The sequence below is a fragment of the Lycium barbarum genome, chromosome 1 (genome assembly GCF_019175385.1).
Source record: "Lycium barbarum isolate Lr01 chromosome 1, ASM1917538v2, whole genome shotgun sequence".
Classification (NCBI taxonomy): domain Eukaryota; kingdom Viridiplantae; phylum Streptophyta; class Magnoliopsida; order Solanales; family Solanaceae; genus Lycium; species Lycium barbarum.
In genome coordinates, this window is record NC_083337.1 from 12,039,913 (window position 1) to 12,062,242 (window position 22,330).

The following is a 22,330-nucleotide window of genomic DNA, read 5'->3' on the forward strand; positions in this document are numbered from 1 at the left end:
CACTCACTCTCACCTCCATCACCTTCACTGCTCCACCGATCTAACTCCGACGAAGCAAGCCATCTCTAGCCAAACTACGCCCAACGATTTGACTGGATTTGCTTTTTAACGCCTTCACCGATTCCGGAGAAACAAGCCATCTCCGGTCAGATCTTATTGTTCCGGTCTAAGCAAGCCATCTCCGGTCAGATTTATATTGTTACAGATCTGACCGGATTCTCTTTTTAACGCGTCACCGGTGACTTTTTGTTTTTGTTTAAATGTTAATTGTATTGTTACAGATCTGACCAGATTCGCGTTTTTCCGGCGACCTCCAAGAACGCCGGCGAGTGCCCTTTTGGTGTATATGGGTGTATATGGAGGTATATGGGTGTATATGTATATAGGTGTATAAATATGGTGGTTGGTGTTGCTCCGGCGAGATCTGCGGCGATGATTGGTGGCAGGTGTATATGGGTTATAATATTGTAGATGAATGTATATGGGTTATAATATTGTATATGGATGTATGAGGGTTATAATATTATATAATATTGTATATGGGTGTATATGGATATATAGGTGTATATATGAGTTCTAATATTATATATGGGTATATATGAGTTATAATATTGTATATGGGTTAAAGCTTTGCAATGTAAGTTTTGGGCTATTTTTTTGCAATGTAAGTGACCAAATTGTATATTTATGAAATTTCCCCTATTTGATTTTCGACCAATAAGGAGGCGCCACATAATAAATAATAATAAATAATAAAAAGGAGTGGCTGTTAAGTTTAAGGGTATAAGTGAGCCAAAACATTTTTTTTGTGAGGAGTGCCTTTCAAATGCACTGGTCTTTAATTTTTGTCCCCAAATTGGTGGCCTTTAATTTTTGTCTCTTTCACCTAATACCATGAGGTTTGGGGTTTTAACCTCGGCTCAGTAAAAAAAAAAATCGCAAGATAGAGTTTTGTAGCAAAGTTAGGCCTGTTAGGGCCAAAGTTAGGCCTTAAGACAGAGTTTAGGCATGCCTGAAAGCAAAACTCTACGTTAAGGTAGAGTTTGCCTCAAAACTCTACCTGAGGCAGAGTTTTTTTTTTTTTGATTGAACGGGGGTTCAAACCCGAAACCAAAGGGTTCTAACAAAGGGAAAAAATTAAAAGCCACCAATTTAATGGCAAAAATTAAAGACCACCCCAAAACAAAGGCATTCCTGCGAATTGCCTGAGCCAAAATAGATGGATGAAAGGTATTTTTTAGGGAAAATTTCAGAACTATACAAGTTGATCACTTACATTGCAAAAAAAAGGGCATTTTACATAAATAGCAAACATTTAGGGGTTAAACAAGCTGCATAGCTAATGTTTCAATATTTACGTTCTGTAGCAAATCAGCCCAGCTCCCACATGTGTATTCAATTTTTTTTTAGCTGTATTCATGAATACAACAATTTTTTTTCAACTGTATTCATAAAATAACTATCTGTATTCATAAATTGGCTTGTTGTATTCATGAATACAACGAGTAAAAATTGAATACATATACACCAATAATTATTGTATTCGCTTTTTTCCACTGTATACAATTTTTTTCTGCTGTATTCATGAAACTCAACTGTTCATTTGTAGCTACTTTTTCACTGTATTCATGAAATAACTATTTATATTCATAAATGAGCTTGCTATATTGATGAATACAACAAGAAAAACTGAATACATAAAAATATATATACATAAAAAATTATTAAATACACTATAAAAAAATGAATACAATCTAAACATTTAATAAAAAAAAAGCTCAAAAAAGTGAATACAAACGCCGTATTCGTGTATACAACAACACCAACCATTAGCTCCGGCCAAATCTGCCGATGATTTCCGGCTAGATCGGCCGAAAATTTCACAATAACAACAACAACAGAGAGAGATAAAACCACAACCAACAGCAACAATAGCAGCCCTCACCGGAGCTTACTTCTCCGGCGAACCACAGCAATAACACCACCAACCAGATCTGGAGGATGCACAGGCCGTGGTCACGACGGCGACGAGAGGCATGGCGTCGTTGCTAGCAACCAGATCTGAGTGCACCGGTGAGCAGATCTCTTTTTTGGCTCTCACCAGCACATGTCTCACGTACGAGTCATCGCTTCCCCAGTCAGACCTGGCTGCAATTAACCTCATCAATACATTTTCATTTTATATAGACAACCTTACTTCTTTTTTTTTTTTAGATGAAGCAATAGGAAGAAGACTCACAAGCAAAATGAGCAGCGGGGAGTCAGGAGGTAACAGGCGATCATCGCCGGAAACCCAATCAAGAGCAACAGAGCCATTAGTGGAAGCAGTCGGCGTTTTCACCGGAGAATAGCAACGGCATTTTCGTCGGAGCAGTAGGGAGAAGAGGGACGGCATCTCCAGCGGCGGAGCAGTGGGGAGAAGAGGGGGGGGGGGGGGGGCGAGAAATGGGAGGGATGGGTTGGAAGTGAATAATGAGATGAGTATTCAATTTTGTGTGTATATATATATATATATATATATATATATATATATATATATAGTTATTAAATGGTATTAATACACAAATATTTGCTATGAGAAGTAATTAAGTTAAACTATAGCTACTAAATGTCAATACCCGCTATATGTTTGTTATAGCTACTAGTTTTTCCAACTTTTAAACCTTTTGATAGTCCAAGGCATTTTTGGACCTTTACTGTACAATATATAATACATACATTGCGAAAACAATCATCCGAACAAAGTGTTTTATCAATCATTCAATCATCACAATCCTCCCTCGACAGTTTCTCCTCAAGCACCGCCCATCAACCTCTTAATTTCAATATATTCCGATCATCCCTCCCTTTTATAAAATTCTATCCAAAAATCATGGAGGCTCTAAGAGTACAATTATTAGCTGAAAAAGCTGAAAACTCAGTACCATCTCAATACATACAACCACCACAAAACAGACCCCAAATACAAAACTCTAACCCTAACATTAAGGCAGCAATACCGTTAATCGATCTCGGTTCACGAAGTTCGAACCTTCTAGATGAACTGAAGAAAGCGTGTAAGGAATGGGGAGCATTTCAAGTGATAAATCATAAGGTACCGATTGGTTTGTTGGATGATATGAGGCGCGTTGGTCGCACTTTCTTTGAAGAGCGTACCATGGAAGAGAAACTTAGGTAATCGTTGAAACGTCCTACGTGACAAATTTAATACCACGAGATTCAAAGGACATTTTAGTACTCGCTCCATTCATTTTTACTTGTCCAGTTTGAAAAATCAAGAGATAATTTATCATTTCATACCTATTTTACCCTTATTATTAATTATTGGGTTGGAAACTTCAAGGAATTATTAGTGGTTACATAACTGTTTTAGTATGTTTGATTGGTTACAATCATTAGATGACTTAGTAATAATTAGGGGTGATATAGTAAAATTGTCATTCTATTTATGGCTCTTAACGGTGTGTCAAGTCGATACAGGACAAGTAATGGACGGAGGGAGTAAGTAGATTAGTTGTTGGATGAGTCTACTTTATTTGAGTTTAAATTTTAAACGAAGATTAGGTTGTTGAGATATTTTAGGCTTTTGAAATTATTCTGCAGATTTTTTGTTGTTAAGTTGGCTATTTAAAGCCCTCTATGCTTAATAAAAATATTGAGGGACATTTTCAATCAATACTTACAACCTTTTTTGCTACACCATCTTTTAAAAAACCAACAGGTATGCTTGCGATTCTGGTTCTCCTGCTTCTGAAGGATATGGCAGTCGCATGCTTGTAGCATCAAATGACACAGTTTTGGACTGGAGAGATTATTTCGATCACCATACTTTGCCATTATCTCGTCGCGATCCTTCTCATTGGCCCGACTCTCCTGCCGATTACAGGTTTTGCTGGCTTCTTCTCCTAATACAAGTAGCAAATTTTCTGATTTTTTGTAATGAACTCTCGATATATTCCATCCTTGCTAGATTTGGAATGAATTTACTGCATAGAGCAAATGGATATGTATGTGATTCATATAAATGACTACAACTAATTTGGATTGAAGGTCATTTGATTTGATAGATTCTGAACCAATGAAGGATAGCTAAAGCTAGCGTTTGGCCATAGATTTTGTGAAACTTGAAAAAAAAGAAGAGTTTTTGAAGCTGTGTTGAAAAATAGTTTGTGGAACTTGAAGTTGTGTTTGGACATGCATTTTACTTGGAAATAATTTAAAGTTTTGTGAGTGGAAGAAAAGTTTCACCCAAAAACTGGACTTGAAAATTTTTCCTCAATTTTTTTTTTGGAAAAAAAAAAAAATTCCAAAATCTATGGCCAAACGGGAGCTAAGTTTCCATGGTTAGTGCCTGGAAATTGGGTACGTTATTGTCTCTCATCGAGCTGACTGCGAGCAGAATTAGACCCAGGGAAAGATAATTCTTTTTTTCCTACTGAAAAAGTACTTTGTTGCAACCCAATATTGTGGCCTGGTGATCAATGGAGTGGGTGGAACCTGGGAGACCGGGATTTAAACCCCATCTACCTATGACTTGGTAGACAGAGTTATGTGCTACTTGAGTTGGTGAAAAAAGAATACTTTGTAGGCTTTAGTTGATAATGGCTTTACTTCATCAAGTAGTTCGTGATGGATTTTACTTTCTGTAAGCCTTACGATTTGGCATAGAATACTAAGGAAATGATAGTGTAGATTTTGCAAATTTTGGAGGTTTCAAGTTTTCTTATTTGATTAGTAGGGAGAAAGGGGAAACTTGAGTGCTTTTACTGCCTCCTCAGCGTCTCTGTTAAATGTCTGTTATGGTCATTTATGTTTTAAGACTGCTTTTCTAGAATATTCTTTCTTTTAATAAAGATAACATTATATATAAACTCCATAGCAGGGAATCGAAAGGTAATTAATAGTTTCTTGGTATTCCTGCAGTGCTTGTAGAAGTGTTAATATATTCTTTTATGAGAAACTAGTTGAAGTAATAGTAATTAGAAGTTGTTCAGGATAGGAATATCAATTTTTTTCCTTTCCTACCCCTTTGGACCCTGATCTGCATTATTTTGAGCCTAAAGCTGACTTTGTCCCAAGTCACCATCATCAAGCTGCTTTGGTGTACAGTGTACTCATGTTCCTACTTTTTTTCCACACCAAACTAAATATGAGAGAGGATTCTGCTCTTTTTACTTCATGAAAGGCTTGGAGTGGGAAGCCTCAAGCTCTTCTATGTGCTACTGAAATTGTTTTAAGTTTGTTATACATCATACAGAACTCTTCTTATTGCTATTAGGGATGTTGCTCTGTCTAAATGTGCACGTATGCTCCTGGTGCTTTGTTAAGCATGTCCATATATATGGTTTTGTTAACCCACTACCTGAAGGTACTAGGTTAGCATCCTCCCCATTTTTTAATTCTCAAAAATATCCCTACCAACATAATGCAAATACATTAAGGGCCTGTTTGGAAAGCCACCCTGTAATTGGATTTGGGTGTAATTACACAGTTTTGGCATGTTTTTCTGACCAAGTAATTACTTGGTCAGCATGTAATTGGGTGTAATTGAGGGGGTGTAATTACACTCTCCAATTCTCAGGGTGGGGCTGAGAATTGCAGGTAATTACATGGTGTAATTACAAGGTTATTTTTTTATATTTTAATTTCTATTATTTTAAATTTTTTCTTTTTTTCTTTTTAATTTTTTTTGTTTATTTTAATTTCTATTATTTTAAATTTATTCTTTATTTCTATTCTTTTTTCTTTTTTCTTTTTAATTTTAACTTTTTTATTTTTTTATTTATCAAATATTATTCTTTTTAAATTATTAATTTAATTTCTCATATTGCAACGTTCACTTCACGAGCCTCTCCATAATCTCTCACTTTTGTTCCTTTCTTATCTATTTTGTTATTTCACTTAGCTATATTATTATTCTAATTTTAAAAAATAACTATACCTCCTAATCTTAGAAATAATGAGTTATCCACAAACTTGACTTATACGGGAGATGTCATTAAATTTGAATTTCGTTGTTGAATGAGGTTATAGACAAACTTAACTTATAGTGAGTGATGTTAGGATTGATAGATTACTTCATATTAAACATTTGAATAATATTATGAAATTATGATTGTAAATATTAATTTTTTTTGTCAAACATATTGTAAGTATACGTGATGTTGTTGCAAAATGTACGTTTAGTTAGAATTTTTATTAATTGATTCAATTAAAGTTTTAATTATTTGAAATATGTATCAATTTTTTTTACAATATTAGTTACAGATTTATAATGGTTTAATTTTATATTTTCAATAAATAATATGTATCTTGAATACAATTGATAGGTTATTTTTTTGTCAAATTGAATAACGCCATTATATTTAAAAAATTTAATGTCAAACAACCATTCCATGATGTTCTTACAAAATGTGTACTTTTAATTTTAATAATTAATAAAGTAAAATATTATTAATTTGAAATATATGTATGATAATATTCCACCTTCATACTCTAATGTCCCTACTGAAGATGATCATGAGGACACAACTTCATATGAGCAAAGTGATAATAGAGAGGTAATACTACTCCTTGAAGCTAAAGACCTTCAATGGAAGGATGAACCTTGACAAATAATGCAAAGGTATTTGGATACAACGTCATACGCTGGTCATACTTATAAATACAGGATGAATTATGAAATGATTCTCTCTCCCACAGGATCGGGAGAATTTCAACATTTTTATCCTGCAAATACCAGAAAGTTTATAACTTTTCAAAAATTATATTTAAAAAGATCTTTTCTCCAGAAGAATGGGGAGTAAGTACGCTCAAAGAAAGAGAATATCTCCACCCTGAGCAAAAAATCCTGTTTAAATTCAATTACTGGGACTATGTGGAGAGCTTTCATAAAGCTTTATTATATGAAAATGCTAATAAAAGCATTCTTGGTTCATTAAAATATGTGCTAATGTTTATAAACAAAGCATACCAAATTGGTTTTGTCAATGGTGGATAAATTATGGCCCATCAATAAAAAATTTACCAGAACCATTCAAAAGTTTATATACTGAATGGGTCGAGGTTTCTCTTAAATTAATAGACTTGGAGAATGATAATACATTTATTGAGAGACTTGCTAATATGTATTTCTTCATCGAATTTTCAATTCCTTGGATTATGAAATGGTCTGTGGAAGTGGGTTATACCTCTCAAAATATTCCTTGTCTTCATAGAAATTTTTATACAAAATTCACCCAAAAGTCAGACTATGGTAATATCCATGGTCAAGAACTAATTGATCAAATCAGTGCTACTATAGTCCATTATAAGGAATTAATACAAACAAAGCAATAGAAGGAAGCTCATAGCCCGTTCAAGCATATTGCAAAACGGATTCAGATGAACAAAGGACTAATGTCCAAATCAAAGATTATAGCTTCTCACATGGAAGGAGTTAAGAAAGATTTAATGCAAAATTTGGACATAGAACTGCCTTCCGATATATCAATGGCATCAGTGAATACTACAGATAATGATGACGAAGACAGTAACTATTTAGCCGGAGAGTCTCAGTCTTTAGATCATATCGAAGATATTGAAGAATATTTGAAGAAATTTCAAAGCCAGCTGGAAGAATCTTCTACCTCAACAAAAAACAAAGGGAAAGAAAAAGAATAAGGGACCCAACAGCATTATATCAACTCTTGCTAAAAAATAATGGACGACCTTTAATAATGAAGGAATTAACTTTAATAAAGTTTTTTGTTTGTTCTTTATCAAAAAAAAAAAAGAAGTTTTTTGTTTGTTTTCCAAAAGGCATTGCATTATTTTGCCTTTGATAAAGTTTTTTGTTTGTTTTTCAATAGGCATTGTATTATTTTGCCTTTCCTTTTTCTTTGTCGGCCAATTATGAAAAAATTGTCGGCCATTTTACTGTTTTGGATGTTTGTTATATCGATCCTCTATATAAAGGATCATTAGATTATTAAGAGAGGCAGGTTTTAGAACCATCTTCTCTCTCTTTGTAAAATACTCCTATTATAATAAAAGTTTGCAGTTTACAGTATCTCGACTTCTTCTGAGCACAACCTACAAGTTTAAGGTCATTTTTCCTTTATTTTGTTTTAAACTTTAATTTAATATTTATATTTAGCCTAAATGATAGGGTAAACACCTCGTGTTTGAACTATATCATTATATACTACTAAATATTATGACAAAAATGCTTTGATTAATTAAGATTCACATAAGATGGTACTAAGGTCAGGTAGAGAATAACCCAGGCGGGGAATGTCCAAACTCAAGTTGATGGTCCTGTTTGTTTGTCCGCTTTAGGGCTGTTTTGGATCTGTTCTGAGTTAGACAACCTTCATGCTAGGGTTATTGACCTAGTAAACGTCCCTCTGTAGTACTATCTTACCGTGCGATCCGTGTTGTTATATGGTATCAGAGCCATGGTACAAACGTAGTAATAGTTGATATAAGTTGAACACACACTTTAAAAATGAATATAATTAGAAGAAAGGATACTGTTAAAAACAGTAAAAAAGAGGAATATGATATGCCTCAATAATTAGATCTGCTTAATAGGTGGACTATCCCTAAAATTCAGCCTAGATTAGTATATTAAATGGGAACCTTTGAGAAATTAGGTCTCAAACAGGTGGTAAAAACCACTGAAGAAACTATTACAATTGATAGTGATCGTGCTACTTTTAGATTATTATCTGAAAGTGATTTATCCCCTTATAGGGAAATATGCGTATTGGGTTACTACAGGTTGCATTCAAGCCGCTTACATTAAGAGGCTTCCTGAAAGCTTTATAGCAGTTTTAAGAGATGGCAGGAACCAAAACTGGAAAAAATCCCTAATAGGGACAGTCCAAACCAGTTTAGCATATGGTACTCTGTATATTTTAATGCTTATCCTAACTTGCAGGATGAAAATTCTTTAAATGCTTTAATATTAAGTGTCAAGTTACATGGCTATGATTATATGCCTGGAACTGAAGTTATATGTATTTGCTATAGGATATATTTTAAACCATTATATACTATGAATCCTATGTGCAAAATTATGGATTTCAAAAATGAAACTATTTTAATAGAAACTAACTTTGGCAAATCCAAAGTTACTACTCGCAGACCTATTAAATGGGTTGAAATTGATTTTCTCAAAGAATGGGTCATAGAGGGAGCTGCCCCTCCACAAAATACATATATTGCTGAAATTGAGCAGACCCCATATGAGACTATGAAGCTAAGGTTCGCAGAACCAAAATCCTTGATAGGCAAAGTTGAACGTAATAATATCGACACAAAATGTGGGCATTCAAGAGGAACTTAGACCCAAAGGTGGATCCGATTGATGTGCAAGGAAAGACAGTTGGATATGTTATGTACTGAACCCACAACATCATCTCCTAAGTACATGGAAGAGGAACAGTGGCAGACTGTCACTAATAAGTCCGGGGTTAATTCTCCAGGGAAGATATCCCAAGCACAGGATACAATGCTCAGTAATGCATACATTGCCTTAATGGAGGATACAAATGGGTTTCAGGTATCTGCTTCCCAACCTATAGGAGAGCCGATGAAGCCAGGTGTAGTAGGGAGTAGTAGTAGTGGTTCCCTCCCTCCAAATAAGACATGAATTTAGTTGCATGGAATGTAAGGGGCATGAATAAAGTGTATAAGCACAAGGAGTTAAGGAAGTTTTGCAATACAAATAAAGTAGTTTTGATAGCAGTTATAGAAAATAGAGTGAAAGAGAATAATGCACCAAAAATTATAGAGAAAATAGCTGGCACATGGCACTGGACTGCAAACTACCTGAAGCTCCAGGGGGGGAGGATATGGATATTATGGAACCAAAATCATGTGGAGTTTAACACTACACATACACACCAGCAATTTATACATGGACAAGTTACTGTCTTGCATTCTCAGGTGGTGTTTGACCTTAGTATAGTATATGGGATGCATACCATACTGGATAGAAAATCCCTGTGGAGTGATCTCAATGGCATACTCAACAATTTGAGGGGACCTGGACTTGTTATGGGGGACTTTAATACTATCTTAACTGCTGAAGATAGAATGTATGGCAATCCAGTACTAGATAGTGAAGTAAGGGATTTTGGAGAATTCATCCAAGACTCCGGACTGATAGAGATGAAAACTGTGGGCAAGTATTTCACCTGGTCCAATAATCACATTCTCAGTAAGATTGATAGAATTTTTACCAATGCAGCATGGCTACAACAATGGCCTCGTATGGAAGGGACTATTCTTGAAGCCCAATTCTCAGACCATAACCCATTGAGTGTGTACTTTGACAATGCACCTATGAAGAGGCAGGGGTCATTTAAATTCTATAATTACCTAGCTGACCATCAAGACTTCCTACAGGTAGTTAATACCTATTGGCAGAAGCATCAGCAGGGAACAACAACCATGATGAGAGTATGGAAACAACTGAAACAAGTACAAAAAGGGATAAAAGGGCTAGCCCAACAACACTATTCCGGGGTGGACAAAAGAGTAGACGAGGCAAGAAATATTCTACAGGCTGTTCAAGTCCAACTCAGAGATCATACAAGATTCAATGAACTGGTACAAGAGGAGAAAATAGCAAAACAGCAGTTGGAAAAATGGCTCATGATTGAGGAAAGCATTGCACGACAAAAATCAAGAGTTCAATGGCTTAAGTTGGGGGATACTAATACAACCTATTTCCATGCGTGTTTGAAAAATAGGCAAGCTCAGAATCAGATCAAGAAATTAGTCAATAGTGATGGAGTGCTGTTACAATCAGAGGCTGAAGTGGAACAAGAAGTAGTGGGGTTCTATAAAGGCTTGCTGGGGACGGCAACACCACGAATTACTGCTGTGATACCTGAGATCATGTTAAATGGGCCAACACTTAACAGACAACAGCAACTTGGATTGGTTAAACCTGTTGATAGAGACGAAATAAGAGCAGCACTACAGAGCATTAACGATAACAAAGCTCCTGGTAGAGATGGGTTTAATGCAGTATTTTTCAAGAAAGCCTGGCCTGTGATAGGGAAAGATGTGGAAGATGCAGTTTTGGAGTTCTTTCAAACAACAACTATGTGCAGACCTGTTAATTGTGCAGCAATAACACTGATCCCAAAGGTAAAAAATCCTTCATCCATCAAGGAGTTTAGGCCTATATCATGTTGCACCATCCTCTACAAAATCATTTCCAAGATTTTAACAAGTAGATTGCAACCAGTGATGGGCCATTTAGTAGATAATTGTCAGACTGCCTTTGTGCCAGGAAGGCTGATATCAGACAATATACTTATGAGCCATGAGCTAATAAAGGGTTATGGAAGGAAGTCAATATCTCCAAGGTGTATGGTGAAGGTGGATATGCAAAGGCATATGATTTGGTGGAATGGCCATTTATTGAACAAATCTTGAGACTACTGGGTTTTCCTGAGATATTCACTGCATGGATAATGGAGAGCATGACCACTGTCTCTTATTCTGTGGTGATAAATGGGAAGGCAACTGTTCCCTTTGCTGCAAAGAAGGGACTATGCAAAGAAGGGCCTACGACAGGGAGATCCAATCTCCCCTTTCTTGTTTGTTCTGGCCATGGAGTACCTAAGCAGGCTCGTCAAACCTTTGAAGCAAGTGAAGGACTTCAAATATCACCCTAGGTGTGCCAAAGTCAACTTGGTACATCTAGGCTTTGCTGACGATTTGTTACTATTTTGCAGGGGGGATGTGCAGTCGGCCAAGACTCTAGATGATAGATTCTCACTATTCTCTGCTACATCTGGACTTACTGCTAATAAACAGAAAAGTTCTGTGTACTTTGGAGGGGTGCCACTGTCCACTCAACAAAAGATCTTGGATGCACTTGGGTTCTCCAAGGGAGAATTTCCATTTAGATATCTTGGTGTGCCTTTGAGCACAAAGAGATTAACAATACTCCAATGTGAACCTTTGATAGAGAAAATGCTAGGGAGAATCACATCTTGGACTGCGAGGTTTTTATCATATGCAAGCAGAACTGAATTACTTAAAAGTGTACTGTTTGCCATACAAACATTTTGGGCGCAAGTGTTCATTCTGCCGAAGAAAATCATTGAATTCATTGAGTCTATATGTCGGAGATTCCTCTGGACAGGATCAGCTGAGTTTTCCAGGAAAGCTCTCATTGCGTGGGAAAAGTTATGTTGTCCTGTGGTTGCGGGTGGTTTAAATTTGATAAATATAGGGTTATGGAACAAAGCAAACTGCTTTGGTACCTATGTAAGAACAAAATGAAGCTATGGGTGCAGTGGGTTCATGCTTATTACATAAAAGGCCAAACAGCTTGGACAGTGTCACCTAAATCTGCCTCTTGGGTGATTCAGAAAGTGTTTAAGGCAAAGCATTATATGGAAGTGGCTAGATACTGTGAGGAGGAGGTCATACAAATGGAGAGATTTTCCATTAAAACAGTATACAAGCGGCTTCAAGGGGAATTCTCAAAGGTGCAATGGAGGAAGATAATTTGTAACAACAAAGGAAGCCCCAAATGGGTCTTTATACTTAGGTTGGCTATATTGGGCAGGTTGGTAACTAAAGAAAGACTGGCTAAATGGGGCATACAAATAGATCCTGATTGTGTCCTATGCAAGCAGTCTCACGAAACTCTATCTCATCTATTCTTCCAATGTCCATACACTGCTGGGATATGGAGTAAGATGCTGGCTTGGCAAGGAATATCTAGGGGGGTTAAAGGATGGAATGAAGAAGTCATTTGGGCTATGAAGTACTGTGGTGGCCAAAGTAAGGGTGCAGCAGTTATCGTGTGACATTGGCTGCAGTCATATACCAAATTTGGAACGAACGAAATGCGGTGATATTCCAAGGCAAAACCAGACCTCCTCATATTATTATCAAACGGGTTATCCAAGAGGTACTACTTAGGTTGAGTCTGGTCCCTAAGCTGGCAAGATATGTGAGCCGGTTGAATTTTTATCCTCTTTAGGCTGAAGTTAATGTAGTTCAGGTGCAGGTGCGTAGTAGTAATGCGAGCATACAACTGGGGTTTGTCCAGTTGGCTGCCTTGAAGTGTAGTTTTCTTTTCGTTTGAGCTGTAAACAGTCCCTTTGGTAATGAATGAAATGTTTATTTACCAAAAAAAAAAAAAAATCGACACAAAATCTAGATTGACTAGATCATATTCTTCATATCATTCTTATATTTTGCTCGTGGATTATATTGTCAAATCTCCATCTAGAGCTTCTACTTCTCAGATCAGAGAAACGGATAATAATAGAATTGATAGTATTATAATTGAAAAGGATAATATTGTCAGTGGTTTTCAAGACCCGGAATTAACCGAGTCAGAAATGGAATTCCCAAGTATTTAATGGATAAAGACCAAAAAATTAATTTTAGTCGGGGATCACCTGCAAGAAAAAAGATCAGTGAAGAATTTTTTAAACCCAGATGGGAACCAATTAAAATATTGTTTTTTTTGAAAATTTTGATACTGAAGAAAGAACATTTTTTCAAGAGGAATTTTACAAAGACCTTTCACAAGTTAACAAGATTATATCTTTTGTTCCTTGGTTTATGGCCAAATATGTCGGAAATTATATTTCTGTTTTAGAAAGAGAATATAGGTTGACTAATGGAGAAAGTGTTAATACTATTTTTCCTCCACAACAATCTTTTCAAATTGAGAAAGACGATAAGGTTCTTCATTTTGTAGCTTTTTCAAATTATTTGAAAATGATACTTTACAAATCACTGCTAAGCATATTAATATTATGCTAAAACAACAAAATTACACCAATATTTGGGTGAACAAATTATTTTATTACATGATAGAATTGAAAAATTGATTTCCGAAATCGGAAAACTACATCATTCTGCTGGCTCTAATGAGAAAAAGCAGGAAACCATTGCCATTCCTATTGTGCAGCCTCTTCCTGAAATCAAAGACTTTAAATCAAAAGCATTTTCAGAAATGGAAAAATTGCTTGATGAGAAATTTAAAGGTTTGAAAATTAGTCCGTTAACTGTGGAAGGAGAAGATGCGTATGATTTTGACCTTTCTGATGATGATTACAAACAGAAAGTGTCTGATGAAGTTAATAAGTTAGAAAAGTATTCTAGTAAGCCTACTCAAATGATGTTTTACAATCCTCGTCCCGCTCCTCAAGATATGTTATTTGAAGAACAGAAGTATATTGTTAATAACAGTTATAGTGGTAAACATATTTATGAGTGGAATATTGATGGTTATACTGAAAGACAGATTTATATGTTTGTACATAGAATGCTTATGTACAGTACAATTTGCAAAGCAAATACTAACGGCGGTAGGACTATTGCTGAGATGATTATTGCTGGTTTTACTGGCTAATTGAAAGAATAGTGGGATAATTATTTAACCCAAGACCATCGTAATCGGATTTTCAATGCTGTCAAAGATGAACCGGGCACAGCAGGAACAACCCAAGGACAGAATGTTGTCTATTCTTTGGTTATTAATATAATCGAACAGTGAAAACATTAGGACTATGCTTTAGAATTTAAGTGCAAAACCCTTACCTCATTTAGATGGTACAATGATGTATTCCTTAGCAGGGTTATGGAGTTACCCGAGTGTAATAACTCCCACTGGAAGTCCAAGTTTATAGACGGACTACCTAGTCTTTTTGCAGAAAGATTTAGGAAAGCTCTTAGAAAAGGGGAAACCATTGTATTCAAGAAGGTTTATCCTTATGTAATGAGATTAAGCTGAATCAACAGATTAAAGGACATTGTCTAAATGAAAGACACCAATTAGGGGAATTCTGTGGACAATTCGGTATGGAAATTCCCAAAACCAAAGAGCCTGATAGGCATAAAAAGAATAAGAAGGAAAGAAAAACGCTTGGAAAAGAAAGCAAGACGAAAAAAGGAAGGATTTTATCAAATCCAAGATCTTGCTGGAAATGCGGTAGAACAGGTCATTATTATAAAGACGGAAAAGTTAAGGAAAAATTTAAAAGCCTTAACAGTGATGAAGAATTGAAGGATACATGTCCAAATTGTTATTGAATTCAGAACCAGAGGATTCAGGTTTTGATTCAGATACATCAAAAAATTCGACTTCAGATGAAGATCTCAGAAAGTTGTAGTTCTTCGGATGCTGATGAGGAATGTGCTCCTTGTCAAACATTCCCCGTCTGGGTTATTCTCTGCCTGACCTCAGTACCATCTTATGTGAATCTTAATTTTTTTTTTTTTGGTAATCATATGTGAATCTTAATTAATCAAAGCATTTGCCATAATACTTAGTAGTATAGAATGATATAGTTCAACACAAGGTGTTTAGGCTAAATATAGATACTAAATTAAAATTTAAAAGAAAATTACCTTAAAGTTGTAGGTTGTGCTCCGAAGAAGTCGAGATACTAAACTTGTAGGTTGTGCTCAGAAGAAGTCGTGATAATGTAAACTGCAAACTTTTATTATAATAGGAGTATTTTACAAAGGGAGAGAGAAAATGGTTCTAAACCTGCTTCTCTTAATAATCTAATGATCCTTTATTTAGAGGATCCATACAACAAACAGTAAAATGGCCGACAATTTTTTCATAATTGGCCGACAAAGAAAAAAGGAAAGGCAAAATAATACAATGCCTTTTGAAAAACAAACAAAAAACTTTATTAAAGGCAAAATAATGCAATGCCTTTTGGAAAACAAACAAAAAACTTTATTAAAGTTGATTCCTTCATTATTAAAGGTCGTCCATTATTTTTCAGCAGTAGTTGATATAATGCTGCTGAGTCCCTTATTCTTTTTCTTTTCCCTTGTTTTTTGTTGAGGTGGAAGATTCTTCCAGCTGGCTTTGAAATTTCTTCAATATCTTTGATATGATCTAAGGACTGAGATTCTCCTGCTAAACAATTACTGTCTTCATCATCAATATCTGTAGTATTAACTGATGTCATTGATATATCGGAAGGAAGTTCCGTGTCATTACTAATCTGTGTAATTACTACCAGAGTAATTACACCAATTCCAATTACCAGGTGGCTTTCCAAACAGACCCTAAATGGAAGGTCATTTTTGTCTTTCACCCAAACGTCCTTCCCGCCTTTACATTTTGTCATTTCCATCGAAACCCAAGTCTTCAAGGCCTCATCCTCCTCAATATTCTCTTTGAAAGTGTTGTGGTGGATTTTCTGGGTCATCTTTACAAGGGTAAGAACCGGGAAAGCTCTATAAGGTGTGGTTTTTGAATATGGAGAGGTTGTTGACAATAAGAAAAGGAGAAGTCTTAAAGATGTTCAGTGAGGAAGTGGGTACTGAAGATTCTGTATTCTTTTATCAAGCCCCTATTCATAATGCTTTCCGTAGGTTGTTGGATTATTTTAGTTGCCAGAAACATCCTTAATTAGAAGCTTACTTGTCCTAATTCTAACATAACACTATAATAGTACCCAATGGAAGGTCATTACTTCATTAAGTTTTTGGTGTAAAGAACAATATGTAGAAGAGGAAGTTCGGTTAGTGGACTTTTTACGATTTCTGTAAGTATTTCTCTTCAGTAAAGTGTAAATTTTTGGACGTGGCCAGCATACTCTTAATGCTGAGGAATACAAAGTTACCAGTTTCAAAAAAAAAATAGTACCTAATTGGGTAGTTCTGGTCTTTTATTGAAATGAAGGCTTTTCTGGGCAGCTTTTTTTTTAAACCCGTGAATTTTTTTCAATTCAGAAAAAATAAGAAGATTGCTAAGAATTTTTGTCCAATTTCCATATTATAGATTTTTTCGATTCCGAAAGCAATAGGTGAATATTAATCTGGGAATAAATAACATGGGGGGATGAAATGAAAGGAACGAAGAGATCTGAACTGGGTTCAAATTTTTTCTTTGAGTTAAAAAGACAAAACTGTCCCTCTAGTTTTTATATTTTAATGTGTTGTTGAGGGCATTTAAGGAAAAGACAAATGGGGAGGGTGCTGACATATATATATATAATGTAATATGTGTGTGTGTGTTCATAGTAGAGCAAAATTAAGCTCAAATCTGTAATAAATGGCTCCTGAGAAGGTACTTGCTGCAGTTAGTTCTTGAGCCAGAGTTACTGCCCATCAATTGAGAGTTCTAAATGAGAAAAGAAAACAAAATTGAAACGGCAAAAGGAAAAGAAATAGAGGCAAAGCAATCGAATCCTCTTTTGCCTTATCATCCTTACATGGATCTTTCATTTGGCTTGATATACCGTGTTGAAAGGGTGTGACTTTGGTAAAAGTATGTTTTATGGATTCTCCGAATTACACTAAAAATTAGTAAAAGAAAAACTGCACATATCTAAAGCGGATATTTACACACGCGTATCGGATATGTACTTGTAAACTTCTGCATTGAGTGTCCATCTGTTCATGGATTATCTAACTCATCTTTTTTCCAATTATCACCTAAAGTTAATCACTGACAATGTCAATTTGTTGCAGAAAAATTGTGGCAGAATATAGCGATCACATGAAAGCCCTTGCTCAGGAACTTCTTGGTTTTATCTCTGAGAGTCTAGGCTTGACATGTCAGTGCATAGAAAATGTTGTTGGGGAGTTTTACCAAAATATCACTATTAGTTACTATCCACCCTGCCCTCAACCGGAGCTTACTCTTGGACTGCAATCACATTCTGACATGGGTGCCATTACTCTTCTCATCCAAGATGATGTAGAAGGTCTTGAGGTTTTCAATAATGGAGAATGGGTTACTGTAAATCCAATGTCAAATGCTATCTGTGTGATCTTAGCAGACCAAACTGAGGTTCTGTTTCTCGCTATGGTTACTGATTTATTCATGCTTTTGCTCTTGCACTGTTTTTGCTATGTTTTGCTTAAAATATTCAAAATAATACTATCATACGGAACCGTGAGGTCTAAACTTCAAATCTCAGCGGAAGCAATAAAACACTAGGTGATTTCTTTTCATCTGCCTAAACATTAGCGGGTAGAGTTACCTGGTAAAAGTGTTGGTGAGAGGTAGCAGGTACCCGGTAGAATAGTCGAGGCGCACGCAAACCGACCCGGACACTGCAACAACAACATACCCTGTGTAATCCCACAAGTGGGGTCTGGGGAGGGTTGGATGTATGCAGACCTTACCCCTACCTTTGTGGGGTAGAGTGCTTGTTTCCAACAGCCAAACTAACCCGGACACTAATCATAAAAAATATACTATCATACTGTTATGATCCCCATCCAGTTGTTTTGTGTCATTAATTTAAATAATCTTTAGAAAGATTTGTAGAGAACAAGTGTGCCAGGCTCAGGAAAGAATTAAATGCTCAAGTTATGGAGTCTGAATAAGGTCATCTTGGCTATAAAATATTCTTTAAATATTACTCCGTCCCAATTTATGTGATGTTGTTTGACTAGGTACGTAGTTTAAGAATGAAATAAAAACTTTTGAAACTTGTGATCTAAAACAAGTCATAGATATTTGTGAGGCTTTAAATGATCTCATTATGGGTAAAATGAGAAGTTAAAAGTTAGTTTCTAAATATAAAGGCAGCCCCGTGCACAAAGCATCCCGCGTTAGCAGGGTTCAGGGAAGAGCCGCACCCTAAGGAGTTTGATGTAGATGGCCTACCCTGATGCAAGTATAGAGAGGTATTATTCTTTTTGGGACAAACTAAAAAGAAAAGAGTATAACATAAATTGTGACGGATGGAGTATTTGCTTTTGGAAAAGGAGTTGTTTGGACATGAAGACAATTTTGTTTACAAGAAAACAGTTCTTATAAACTTTTCCATCGAGCTATCCCACGTAATAAAGTCTTGGACCAAACAATTCTATTATTTGTCTTGAAATTGTCTCTTTTATTAAATTCTTAAGCAGTACCTTGATATTAGCGCTACTAATATCCTGTAAGATATGTGTGTGTATAAATACACACATATATATGAGAGAGAGAGCGCGCGCGTTTTTTCAGTAACGTGCTAGAAAAAACTCGCTTAAGTTATTGATCAATGAAGAAAAGCTATACATATGAAGCTGAAATTATTTTAAAAAACAATCGGGTATAAGTGAATTTGTCAATGCATGTGCTATTGTTGTTTGTGACCTTGGTTTCTGTTTCCGCCACTCCCACCTGCCCCACCCCAAGCATTTAACAGGCTGGTTGTGGGGTTAACCCTAATCCAGTTGATTTTCAAATTGAGAAATCTTGGTCCTGGACAAGAATACGGAGGAAAGGTATGGGTACCGATGCTTAAAGGATAAAGGAAAATGCCATTTGTTGAACAATGTAGTCTGACTCCTTTAAGTGTCTGTTGTAACTGTTAACCTGTTCCAGTTGACTTTTCTATTGAGAAATTCATGGTCCTGGACCAAATTCCTGAGGAAAGGGATGGGTATCTGATGCTTAAAAGGCCACTAATAAAGGCCAATGCCATTTAGTAGCTGTGCTAATGTTTTCCTAATCCCAAGGGGTCATATTTGCTGAATTTGGCCTAGGAAAAAAGCTAGAAAATTTACAATTCCTCAGTCTGCTTTCTTTTTTATTACTTGAGCTAGCATATTTTTGGTCCTTTTAGTTTTTGTGGGGCTTTTTTTGGTTTTGGGGTGGGGGGCGTTGTGGATGCATTTTGTTTGTTTCACCTGAAAGTTTTAGGACTTCTTAAGTTTCTAGAGAAGATTGAGGGGAAAAGACTTTGCGAGTACAACAACATACCCAGTATATTCCCACAAGTGGGGTTTGGGGAGGGTAGGATGTACGCAGACCTTACCCCTACCTTTGTGGGGTAGGGAGGCTTTTTCCAATAAATCCTCGGCTCGAGAGAAAAAAGGATTTGAAGTATGATATCAAGAAAAATATGGCAACAGAGTAGCAAGATAAGAGCAAAAGAAGAAACAGATAGTAGTACACGTCTAAGAAAAGAATCTACGCGATTACTAACTAATACTACTAATAAGGAGAATACTCGGCTACCACTAACCTCCTATCCTAATCCTCGACCTCCACACTTTTCTCTAATTTCACGAGTCTCGAATTAAAAAAAAAAAAAAAGGGCGGGGGAGGGATGAACAAATTGACTGGCCTATTTTTCTTTTTTCTTTTACACAAAATATTGCCTTTAAACACTGATTAAAAGAGATGGGGGCTGATTATAAATAACTAAACACCTAAAAATATACAAAATACCCCACGTGCCCACACCCAAGCCCATTCGTTCAAGACTCCTCTTTTGCAAAAATTGTTGTTTCCAGGCCTCTAGTTGCATCTTCTCTTTTGAGTTTTGATAGTGCGATGTTCTTCTTTCTTCTTCCATTGCGAACTCCAATCACTTACAACAACTTTGTCAAGGCATTACTAAGGTAAATTTCTTCTTTTACATTCCTAGTTGTTTGTTAGAGGGTTTAGGGAGAATGCAACTAATTTTGTATTGGAAGAGTGAGATTAAAATCGCAATATCAAAAGAGAAGATGGAACGAGAGGCCTGGAAACGACAGCTTTTGCAAAAGATGAGTTCCGAACAAGTGTGGTTGGCTGTAGGGACGTGGCGTTTTGCATATTTATAGAAGTTTAGGTATTTATATTTCAGCTTCCATCTCTTTTAATCAGTGTTTAAATGATATATTTTGTGTAAAAGAATAAGAAAAAAAAAGGCCAGTCAATTTGTCCCTCTTTTTTAATTCAAGACTCACAGGGTCTTTTCCCCTCATTCTTCTCCAGTTTTTACTTGGGCATTGTGCTTCTCATTTTAAAGCAGGAACATCGAAGGATCTTAACCTAGGGGTTCTATGAAATTGTCATGACATTTTGTTTCTTCCTTTTCAAATTAAATGTGTTATTTTACTTCTAAACATTTTTTGGTGTGTACAAATATTTCTTAGAATCATTTATGTAAACGGAGTTTGAGATATTGGTTATTGTGACAAGTGACTCCAACTGTTGATGACATTACATATTGGTTTCTTTAGATGTAGATGTGAAAAAGTAAGACCCAACGGAGTATAAGTCTTTTGATTTTTTTTTTTGTTTTTTTTTATATGTTTCTTTTGATGTAAAAGATTTCGAGATATTATTTTGGCTTCACATAAAATAGAAGTGATTAAGTTCCGTTTGGAAATAATGCAGTAACTGACTAGCATCTTCTTTTGTGAGGTTATGCTGATCAAGCTATATTGTCTTTAGTCAGTGAGGGTGTTCAGTATTTTAGATCTTAATAGAAGTTGTATTTTCGTGTCAGTACCGTTTTTTGAATGCTATGATCTAAACTTCCTAGTGCTCTTTTCCTGAAGATCATAACTAATGGCGAGTACAGAAGTGCTCAGCATCGAGCAGTGACGAATGCTGGCAGAGCCCGGCTTTCAGTTGCCACTTTCCATGACCCTGCAAGAACAAGGCAAATTTCTCCAGCCTTCCATCCGCCTAAATATCGACCAGTGATTTATGGTGACTATGTCTCATCATGGTACACGAAAGGGCCAGAAGGGAAGCGGAACCTTGACGCACTTTTAATTTAATTGCTAACTGGGTTAGTCTTCTCTGCATTTGTTCATTCAATATAGGAAGGGTGTAATCACTTTATTTTACTTGGACAAACGTATATGGGGCTGTTGATCAGAATGGCAATCTATTGTCATAATGGTATACTGACTATATCCTTTGCAAAGCAAAGGGAATACTAATTGATGCAACAACCCAAAAAAAAAAAAAAAGTTTTAGTGAAAGTTGAAAGTTACATGTAATTATTCTGGTGTACCATGATGAGACCATTATCAAAGGATCTGTACCATGTAATTATTCTGGTGTTACATTAGCTGAAAGTTGTTTTAGTGCTTTTATTCCGTGTCTTAAAATGCAGATAATTGTCACAGTATGACATCCCTCTTAAAAAATGTGAATATGGATATTACCAAAATAGCTTCCACTTAACATAGCTCAAGTTTATGAATGAAAAAATACATTTAATTGATCAAAAAAACATAGCGCAAGTTACTCACATTGGTTGGGTCGGTATAACGTTATATTGATAGTATTTTTGCTAACAAATGAAATTAGAGCGATCTAATTAAGAAGCATTCAGTCAAATATTTTCATTAGTTGTTCGGATTTATTTCATTCTATCAATTGTTTCTAATTTTCTCGAGGAATGAAAGTTGTTGTGCTTATGGTTGTGTTAAAGAGTCGTTTTTGGTTCATGAACCAGTGAGATTCTACTAACAGAATTGTATGTGACAAATAATAATACACGAGTTATTGTGCGATGTTTACAACAACAACAACATACCCAGTGAAATCCCACAATGTGGGGTCTGGGGAGGGTAAAGTGTACGCAGACCATACCCCTATCTC

At 35.8% G+C, this 22,330-nt stretch overlaps 1 protein-coding gene across 1 annotated transcript; it reads left to right on the forward strand.

Moving 5' to 3' along the window:
• The first annotated feature begins 2,724 nt into the window (after positions 1-2,724).
• LOC132631924 (jasmonate-induced oxygenase 4-like) lies at positions 2,725-21,819 on the forward strand. The gene is made up of 4 exons (XM_060347669.1): positions 2,725-3,174; positions 3,722-3,886; positions 17,473-17,794; positions 21,274-21,819. Exons 1-4 carry the CDS (start codon positions 2,873-2,875, stop codon positions 21,496-21,498), a joined length of 1,014 nt encoding a protein of 337 aa, XP_060203652.1. The 5' UTR covers positions 2,725-2,872; the 3' UTR covers positions 21,499-21,819.
• Positions 21,820-22,330: the final 511 nt, after the last annotated feature.

Excerpts from the sequence above, each read along its gene's own strand:
- LOC132631924 (XM_060347669.1), top strand. The coding sequence starts at position 2,873 with ATGGAGGCTCTAAGAGTACAATTATTAGCTGAAAAAGCTGAAAACTCA. Across the intron at positions 3,175-3,721 it reads ACCATGGAAGAGAAACTTAG|GTATGCTTGCGATTCTGGTT; the intron begins GTAATCGTTGAA and ends AAAAACCAACAG. Across the intron at positions 3,887-17,472 it reads GACTCTCCTGCCGATTACAG|AAAAATTGTGGCAGAATATA; the intron begins GTTTTGCTGGCT and ends AATTTGTTGCAG.